This window comes from Sander vitreus, chromosome 13 (assembly GCF_031162955.1).
Source record: "Sander vitreus isolate 19-12246 chromosome 13, sanVit1, whole genome shotgun sequence".
Taxonomy (NCBI): domain Eukaryota; kingdom Metazoa; phylum Chordata; class Actinopteri; order Perciformes; family Percidae; genus Sander; species Sander vitreus.
In genome coordinates, this window is record NC_135867.1 from 3,086,839 (window position 1) to 3,097,629 (window position 10,791).

The window sequence follows — 10,791 nt, forward strand, 5'->3', positions numbered from 1 at the left end:
GATTAATATTCTATTATTTTGCATTTCAGAACAGTTTCTAAGTACATAGCAGTTGTTACCAGTGTATCTTGATTGGGAATCAAATGAATGCAAAGAAAGTGACTTTATGTAGTTGACTTTAAGATTTGTATTTGTTTATTATTTATTTATTTACTTATTTACTGTAAACAAAAGAAAAATGTGCGAATCCAGTCACACATTTGAATCTAGAGTCAATATAGTGTGCAGTAACTCCTAAATAATTTTGATTACTCACTGACGTCCAGTCCAATCACTCTGCAGCAGTTCCAGTTGGGCAGCTTTCTCCTTGTCGTACAGGCTGTGTATGCTGACAGGTCTGCAGTTAGTTGCCACCCATTTTGCAAGAGCTGTAGTAATTTTTTGGGATTTGGCATCCACAGGTCGGCAAGTAGCACTTGCCGATCTGCCGACCTACCTACATATACATATACATATATATATATATATATATATATATATATATGCTCTTAGGAGTGTGTACACATGGTTATCTCCCTCTCTGAGAGAAACTTGTTCAATATTGAATAAAGCTGCATTTAATCTAAATTCATTGGACTCGTCATGTGTCAAAGTCTCCATCATCGTGCGGATATCATTTCCGATATCAGCTAACCGTTTCATTGTTTGCCATTACCCACTTAGTCATTGTATCCGCATTACTGATGACTTTTTTTTAATCAAAACTCTCATTGTGTAAATATTTTCACCCGGCTCCATTTATGGGATATGAAAAGTAGTCCTTTTTGTCACATTTGTAATACTAGATCTAATGGCCCTTGGAAGACTTTGCATGGCAACCCAATTAAAGTCAGACATATGCTGTTTGAGGATAAAAGGTGGGACGCAGGCATTCCTATCTAGTGGTTGTTTGCTTTGTCGTGTTGCAGACTGAGGAACTGAAGCTTACTGTACAGTTGATTCATTGTCCCTCTGGATAACAGCATCAACAACATACATAAAACACATATGTCAAATACAGAGAGTAAAAGGTTTGGGTGTTCACACCCAACCGCCACACAGAAAAGAAAACAACAACCCCTAAGCCTCCAGAATTACAGACATAAGCCATTAAAGGGATTTGGTGTCAAAGTCCGAGGGGTCTTAAGTAACTGTTAAAGATGAAAAACGAGTCCCCCATGAAAATCTGCTCTCCCCCAAACTGTGTTTTTGTAAAAGCGGGACTGTGTCATGTAGCGCCGCATGCGTAGCAATCTAAGCCTATTACACTGATAGATTTCTATAAAGGCCAGGACACACACAGCCGACGGCCAAACGTCGGCAAAAAAGGCAGTTGGGCTGATCAGTCTCCCCAAATTGGTCAAAAAAGTGCCTCTGAACACACCAAAGAGATGAGATGTAATACGTCTCCATAACAGCAGGCGGCGCTAATCTGTATTGTCGCCCAAAAATGAAAACCGGCAGCTGATTGGACGAACGCGTCATGTGGGTCTGGTTTCTCCAGAAATTCAAAGCCAGACTGTCATGGCGGCTTGTTCAGAATACGACCTCATATTTTACTAAAATAGTTCATCGAAACGTGTTTCTGAAAACATTTTAAGCGAGAAATAGGCCGTGCAGTTGCTGAATCTGTCTTCATTTCAGATCGACAACGGTCAGTTTAAAAGATTTTCGTCAGATTTTGAGAGACTCTAGTCATGTTCGTTCCGCTCCCCGTTTCTGGGTTAGCTCTCCACCAATCAGATGGGTCATTTGAGTCTGACTGCCAGCAGTGCCCGCCCCGCCAATTACCGTATTTTCCGGACTATAAGTCGCACTTTTTTTCATACTTTGGCTGGTCCTGCGACTTATAGTCAGGTGCGACTTATATATCAATATATATATAATTTAACATGTTTTTATATGTTATTTCATGCTGAAAACATTACCGTCTAGAGCCGCGAGAGGCGCTCTAGGCTTGTGACGACTATATGCTGCTCCTAAAGACAACTGAGAAAGAAAAGAAACTGCAGGCGACTGCAGGTTGTAAAATACGCAGCCGAAAACGGTAATGGAGCAGCAGAACGAAAGTTTGGAGTGAGTGAGAAACTTGTGAGGGACTGGAGAAAAGGTTAGTCTTACTGCAATGAAGAAAACAAAGAAAGCTAGTCGCGCTGAAATCCAGATGGCCAGAGCTGGAGGAAGGAGTCCACAGATGGGTGCTTGAACAACGTGCTGCTGGGAGAGGCTCGTCAACAGTGCAGTTACGTTACGTTAACATAGCGGACACCTACCGTATTCAGCCCCTTGTTCTGTGTGCTATTGTGTAGTTTAATAACTTGCCTTTCCAGATTAAATGTCTATTCTTGGTCTTGGATTTTGTGAAATAAATTTCTAAATAAATGCGACTTATAGTCCAGTGCGACTTATATATGTTTTTTTCCTCTTCATGACGCATTTTTTGACTGATGCGACTTATACTCCAGAAAATACGGTATACATGTCAAATCGGCCAAAATGAAGGCCGACGGCCCTTCGGACAGACAACGGCACGGAACACACCAAACAGACTCGAGTCACGGACCTCGCCAGACTGTCCAACGGCCGATTATTGGCTCGGTGTGTCCGGGCCTTAAGAGAGAAGAAAAAAGGTACCTTGCACCTGATTTCCAGGCAATTGTTGAAATGTAAATGAAGCAGGATTTATCCTGAGAGAGACACGCATGTGTCCACTTTAACAAACTAAATTAAGTATTCTGCATTTTGAAATATTTGAACTTTTTTTTTTTTGAGAAATCTTTACCTCAATAACATCATCATATATCCATGTTCTTATGAAAGAAATCCATCACGTATTCACTACTACAAATAACTATTTGAGTGAGTTATTTAGAAAATCTAAATCTCATTTTGTAACAAAACTTGTGCTGAATGAAAAACACAATGTTGATGACTATGGCATTAAATAAATGTCTAAATCTGAATCACTGACTCAGTGTAAAAACTATCACAACCTCCTCCTCACTCACCGATATAACGTAGTGGCCAACCAATTATCCAAGACTTTTTAAAAAGAATTACAAGGATTACAGGGCTTTTGCCTAAGCTCGGCAAGCAGGTTGTTTATAAGAGGAAAAACCCAGACAGCAAAATTAAAAATGCCCTTAAAAAAGTTTGAAAAAGTGAAAATGATGTGATATGTGCGTCTTCCCTAGGTTTGTGGAAGATTTAGGTGCACGTACTTGGTTTGGTTTAGGGGTCCTCCTTTATGAAAATGTCATGTTTTTCAATTTAAAAAAGAAATTCCATTTTACATCATTTTGGAGCATTATTATTACCATACTATCTGTGTCTAAAACGTTGGAAAAGCTAGAGCAGATAATAATAAATAACACTCAAAAAGCTTAAAGATCAAACTTGCTAGAGACGTCCACGGGTGACCAACTACAATCATCAGATCAGAGAAAATTACCGGTAATTCAGTTAGTTTTGATGCTCACATTGAATTTACTTTCATTATATCACCCTGAATATAATCGAAAGCCCCAGAAAAGCTACTTGATGGAATTGTCGTGAGATTGTTATCGCCACTTCCAGATTGTCTGAAAGCAGAGAAAAAGGATGGAAAAACGGAGATAAAAAAAAGCCGTAAATGATGGTTTTGCATTTTTAGACGCATTGACTTCTAATTCAGTCCCTCCAGAAAAACGTGATTATGCAATCGCATAATTCAATGCATAATCAGCCAAAGTCCGCATATTTATGCGGGAGCCGCATTTTTTTTCAAATACGCCGCACTTTCGCCGCATAAATTGCCAATTTCCGCGCAAAATATGCGTGGCTTGCATGATTTCATAATCCCCGCATTTTCGTTGCAAAAAAGTCACATATATCTTAGCAGAAAGTTGAAAAATTTTGCGTTTACTTCACACAAGAGCAGCCATTTTCCCCTGTTGCCATGGGAACGTTATGAAATGAGGTAATTACGGGACTGGAACATCATCGAAAAGCTGCAAACCCCGCGATGAAGCCATGATGAAACCGCAGTTTTTGCAAATTCACGCAATTTCATTGCATAAAATTGCATAAATATCCCGTATATTCCATCGCATTTTTTAAGAAAGCGTGCCGCATAATCAAGGATTTTTGCCCGCAACAATCACAAAAAAACTCCGCATTTTTCTGGAAGGACTGCTAATTGTGTGTACTTCAGCCATTGGCTTCCATCCATTTCATAATGGTGTTCGACCTTCCAGGCAGCCATTGGCTGGCATTCATTTCACCATGAGGTTCAACTTTCTGGGCAACAACTAACTTTACATCAACATTTCACTATGGAAAGAAAAGCAACTTGCAAAGACTTGCAACCAGTTTGAGATGCTGTAAATAATCCATCTTAGTAAACAGTAAGTCAGTTTTATTTTATTTTTTTTACAATTATGTTTGCACATGCTGCCTGCTGCGTCCGTTAACCAAATGGCAACATAATTTGCCCAGCACTCATGTTTACCCACTGTTTTCTGGTTGTGTTCCCTTGATGTTGACAACAAGGCTGTGGTACTTGAGTCCAGTCTAGGTTTCAAGTCCACTTTTTTGAAGTCTTGCAATTGTCTTGGACTCGGCTATTGAGATCTGGCCGAGAAGTTGTTCCTGGCTGCTTATTTGGGATCAGTTGTACAGAACGTTGCCTAAAGTCTATGCATTGATTAGTTTGATATTAAAAGATTGATCATTCTTGTTTATAAACCCATCCTAACTCCATAATCACTATAATAGCATTGGGAAGACACTAATGACTTATATAGTCTTGAACAGGATTTGCTTTGTCTGGACTCGGTCTCCACTGCCGTTGGACTTGGTCTTAACCTGGACTCAACTGGACCTGGTCTTGGAATCGATTAAGTTGGTCTGGACTACAGCCATGATCGACAACATACCAAGGCTGAGAATTTTTTCCATTAAAGCGTCCTTGAGCACACAAACAGGGCTCACAGCTGCATTAGTATATGATGATAATGTAAAACTGACTAAACAATAAAAACAAGAGATTCACCATGATGGATTACTCATTTCAAGTTTTAAGTCTCTAAATTTATTTTTATTTCACACTGCAGTAAAATGAATGGAAACTAATGGCTGGCTGGAAGGCAGGAAACCAAGAACTGATGGTATGCTACGGTGATGTAAATGTGAATCGTAGGTAATTGGCAGGGTTACTGGCAAGGGGCGTTAGTGTCAATTTGTGTCTCTATTAAGATGCTTTGATATGATGAATACAAGGCATACAACATTAAGCTGGCAGAGTACCACACATACATCCACGTAAGGTTCCTATGATGCAAAGTACAGAATATGAACCACACTATTAATAATAACTCAAATCCATCCTCACTTAGTCCCAAGTGAGTGTATGATCTGGGATATTCATCTATTATGAGAGTTCTCCTTGTGAATTCTAAAATGTTCTTTTTCTAATAAATTGAACAGGAGTGAGGAAGTTCTTCCCTCTATTTATTCCCCGTTCCTCCTTTCAAGGCTAATGAGACATCCCTTATGAACAGAGCACACTGTGAGATGAACACCTTGTTTATCAAGATCTTCTTTATACTGAAGGATGCTGACCAGCTTCAAGGTTAATTTCTAATTCAAAGAAGACTGCAGTTCTGAAAACAGACATCATTTCTGCAGGAACGTTTTCTGCCCGAGTTCGCACTAAAATGTTCTCTCATTTTCAGATTGTGCCGTTTATCACATCATTTATCACACCATGTTTGGCTACCACAGACTGATCTCATGAAGTGGCGTAGGGTATGACACGCCAATTTGTATGCCGTTATTGGAGTGTTATCAAGACGCATACTCACTTTTTAGTGTGTTTATCAACGTCGTTTGGCCTCCATTGACTTACATTACCTTGCGATTGCGTGTGAATTTACGCTGTAGCGAGTAATATGAAAGGCCGAAAATCCACATAGGGAGGCTGGTCGGGGTGGAGGATGGGTAAAACACAGGACTTTCACCCAGGAGACCGGGGATTGCGTCCCGCCTGTCATGTTTCCTAAACTCAACTGTCGCTTTCTTCTTTTCCTAAACCCAAACCCCATTGTTATTTTCCTAAACCCAACCGGTTCTTCTTTTCCTAAACCCAACCCGCGTGTGACGTTTCCTAAACTCAACCATCGCTTTCTCCTCACAATAACACGCCATGCCGCGTGTACGTTTACGTCCGCTGTATACATCCACGCGGATAGTTCAAGATGCGTACCGATAACACGCCACTTGGCTTTAGAAAGTGGGCGTGTATGTTTACGCGAAGTCTTGATGCCATGTTGACCAGTCCCACACTCATCCAAATTATACCTTCAACAACACCGTTTCTTGTGCAAATGACCCATCTGGTCCATCAATCCAAAACCCCAAGGTAGTGGTGTAACGGACCATAGTTGATCCGTGGTCCGTACGGATCAACCCTCACGGTTCGGCATGCATATGAACAGCGGATCAATTGAAAGTTTAACCATAACAATAGTGTGTGTGAAATGCATTTTACGGTCTCCGTTACTTAAAGTAAGCTGATAAATCTCTATGAAGGGTTGCTGTGAAAAGATACAGGCAACTAAATGTTCACTTCACGTGAACGGCACAGGTCAAAATCGGGTGCTTATATGGCACCGGTGCCTTAACGAGCTGTATCCAACAGATTTCGGTGCCTCATTTCGGTCCCACTTAAATGTCTGCGCTCCTCTCTGATGCTCCGAAACAGACGTTACAGGCAACAGAAGCATCGCTGCACGTGACACTAGTAAACATTAACGTTACACTTCTTACCGGTTCCTTATAGGTCGAAAACTTTTTGACTTTTTTCTAAGTTTTTAGACCAGAGAAGGGGAAATGCAGATGCGGTTGACCTCTTACCGCTTCCCTCATCGGGTAACGTTAGCCTACCGTTAGCTAGTAGCTGGATTAAACACGGTTAAAATGCTGACAGCTAAACTGTAAACGGTGTAAAGTGTGCCTGTATTTCACTGTAGAGGATTCCAACACCGGGACGTACAACAGTCTGCTGCAAAAGCTATGAGCTAAAAGACTCAAACTAGCACTTGGTCACTGCTGTTGTCAACCTCGTGGTGCATTCAAAGTTATTGTAAAATACCCTTTTTTCAATCCGTTTTTGTCATTTAACCGCAATTTACTGGGGAAAGAAGGTATTATTGTTGAAGTTAATATTAAATTTTTAATAAATCATTTAAATTCCCCCTTTTTTGTGCTGATCCGAAAATTTACCGAACCGTGAGTTTTGTGATACGTTGCACCCCTACCCCAAGTAGGGCTGGGCAATATATATCGATATTCTATAATAAAATGATGTACTTTTCTTAACTTACCAGACTTACTAGCTGTTTTATTGTTTGCCTTAACAAACTTAAGTCATTGTAGCCACATTATTGGTGATTATTTATCAAAACTCTCATTGTGTTAATATTTTGTGAAAGCACCAATAGTCAACCCTACAATATCGACATCGATGTATTTGGTCAAAAATATTGTGATATTGGGCACCTGGGTAGCTCACCTGGTAGTGCGCACGCCCATATATAGAGGTTTACTCCTCGACGCAGCGGCCGCGGGTTCAACCACGACCGACCGATCTATCTATCTATCTATCATCGTCACAGCTCTTGACGTCATGTAGAGGATCTTGTGTTTGAGTCTAGCTCCACCATCACGTGTTCTCATACACACCTGTCTGTATACAGGTGTCCAAAGATAATGTGTAATTGAAAGACTATACCTTATAACAGAGACTGAAATGAATATCCCTCAGAATATCCCTAACTAGGCCTAACAGTACAAGAGACATTGCATGTAGATGAATGTGTTATGTAGCTAAATTGTGCGTTCCGGACCTGGGAATGACGTCACACCCGTGTTAAATGCGTTCCATTTACCAGTCGGATTTTCGTTGTTTTTATTAGCTCTAGCCAGGTTAGCCACTGTTAGCAATGCCAGTTTATAACAACGCATTACGCTGTTATTTTGTGCATAAAATGGCGTAGCAACATGTCCACAGGAATGTGTGTGTACAACTGAATTAGTGAGACACAAATAAGACAGAAGTGCTTATAACTGTATGTTACTACAGCTCTCACAACTGTTGATGTTGTCCGAGTTCCGAGCTTAGAAATCCGAGGTCAGGGGGCGTGTTTCCGACTTAGACCTCGGAAAATCCAACTTCCGAGTACAAATGGAATGCACTAAAAGACCTTGATTTAAGATAAGACTTGACTGATCCTTAGGGGGGTGTTACAGCAGCAAAAAGACAGTCTAATGAGATAAATTCAAGAAATTAGAGATATGGTATTACAAAAACATCCAATATCTTAGACTGTGTGCACATATTTTTGTGACATTGTTTACATCTTGATATGTGCGCCAAACAGCTTGACACAGACTGCTGTTAATGGTCATCAGGTGTATTGACAGTCATACTAGTTTGAGGGATGAACATGCTCAACTTGGCTCTCTTGTTTAAAAAAGGGGTCTGATTCTGATCCCCCCCCCCAACAGTCTGAGGATAGAGACAAACTTCTGATCATCTACGAATCGTTCCAGTCACAAGCAAAAACGCCAAACACTCACTAGTTCCAGCTGTTTCAGCAATTGGCCATAATCTACTAATCTACTCTCTACTAATTTCAATGAAGGACTAACCACAGGTGCAACAGTTCCCTTCCCTGAACAGAAAAAAAAATCCATCTTTGGTAGGTCAAAATAATTTACATTCAGCTGTACACAGCCCACAAATTTGCTCTTTGTAGAGATGAGGATTGATATTAACAAAAGCAATCAATGTATGTGCTATGATGATGAACTGGGGACCAAAGACACAATGTTTTTCTGTTTTTTTTACTGCTTCGCCATTTTGTGATATGCATTATATGTAACCTGACATGAATATTCTCTGTATTTGCAGGGTCAACACCCATAGTTACTGCCTATCAATCTATAGTGCTTTTAGAGTAACATCTATATTTCTTTTAACACGATAGGTCAGTGGTTCCCAAACGTTTTCACATCAGGGACCCCTTAACTGACACAAATTAGACTAGGGTCCCCCATCTGATAGGATTTTTGCTTTTAGATGTTTTACTACAGATAGTGTATGAAAACCCATGTTTAAAATAGTCATGCGTTCTGCCATTGTGTTACTTGTGGATGGAGTTATAACGAAAATTAAATATTGCCCTTTGTGCTGGGTGGGGGACCCCCTGGAACCCCCCTCAAGGACCCCACTTTGAAAACCACTGGCATAGGTGATTTATTTTAATAACATGTTTGCAGTTATACAGATACCTGTATCAATGTATATCAGTGTATCTGTGTCCCAAGTGACAGCAGCAGATGGCTGCCCACCAGGAGACTGGGTCTGTCTGAGGTTTCTGCCAGTAAAAAAGGAACGTTTTTTTCCTCGCCACTGTCGCACCAAATGCTTGCTCGTGGGAAATTGTTGGGTCTCTGTAAATTATAGAGTGTGGTCTAGACCTACTCTATCTGTAAAGTGTCCTGAGATAACTCCTGTTGCAATTTGACACTTTAATACAAATTGAATTGAATAGTTTGACTCATGGTGATCATCTGCAGGAGGTCAAAGGTCATCCATCTCTTTCCATTAGTACATCTCTCTCACACACACACACACACACACACACACATCCTTACCTGTCTCTGGGGTCGATCCAGCTGGTGCAGTGGTTAATGTGGTCAACGTAATATACTTTGCCATCAAAGTCTCTGGCTTCCTCCCAACCCTCAGGTAGTGGCAACTCCTTCCTTGGCATGTCAGGCGAGTCTCCATGTAATTAACTCCTCTCTACTCAAAATCATAACGAAGGGAAACCATCGCTTTTCTCTGTCATCATCCTCACCATCACCACCATCAGTATATCTGCAGTTATTCCCAAAAGTCCCGGTCTGATGCGGGTTGGATTAAGACATAATAATCCATAATAATCCACAGATCAACAAGGAATCAACCCTCAAAGGGGGAACTGTTAAAAACAGAGGATAAAAGGCTTGCAGCAGGCTGCACTTGTGCATCAATTCATTAATACGAGTGGCAAGTCATCCGTGATATAAACACAACGGCCATGAAACAAAGCCGTGTTGCTACTTGACGTGTTTTTCCAGTTGTAAGTGCATGGTTTTGCAAGTTTTGAAAAACTTTGAGGCGACCTGGTGTTTACTTTTGAAGCGAACTAACTCAACTGCAATTATCCACGGTCCACAAAACACGGACGGTGCTGGTCCGCTGCTGCTGCTGCTGCTGCTGCTGCTGCTGTTTCAACGTAAACCTCCAGATAAAACTAAAAAAAAAGGAGGACAGCAATGTGTTCACAGCGGCGGTGTTTCACATTGGGCTCCGTCCAAGCGGCTTTAAAAATCCTCTAAAATCCCCAAACTGGACTCGTTTCTCCCTCTCGCCGACAGGCCACCATGTTTAGCAGCAGTAACCGATGCTAACCGCCAGCCGCGGGGTAACGAACACTGTAAACACCGTTGAGAGGAGAAAGTAACGACTTAATCCACAGCCGTTAAAATACGGTAAATCCACGAGAAAACTGGTATGTTATTTTGTTAAACTATCCGTTTAAAACCGGCCGGTAGGTAAGAGGCAGCAGCGGCGGTAAAGTCTTTCCCCAGTCCCGATGACTTCGGCCGGTCGACCGCTGTCAAGTCAAACACATTCACTGTGGCTTCCGGCTATCATTTCAAAATAAAACCTCTGTTGACAAATTCAGCCAACAAAATAAGACTCCATCACACAAATTCATT

At 41.0% G+C, this 10,791-nt stretch overlaps 1 protein-coding gene across 1 annotated transcript in view; it reads right to left on the reverse strand.

Moving 5' to 3' along the window:
- The window catches only part of wwc1 (WW and C2 domain containing 1), an 81,296-nt gene extending 71,277 nt beyond the window's left edge, over nucleotides 1-10,019 (reverse strand). The window contains exon 1 of the mRNA XM_078265588.1: nucleotides 9,679-10,019. Coding sequence (XP_078121714.1) covers nucleotides 9,679-9,797 — 119 coding nt within the window. The 5' untranslated portion in view covers nucleotides 9,798-10,019. The remainder of the gene's footprint in view (nucleotides 1-9,678) is intronic.
- Nucleotides 10,020-10,791: the final 772 nt, after the last annotated feature.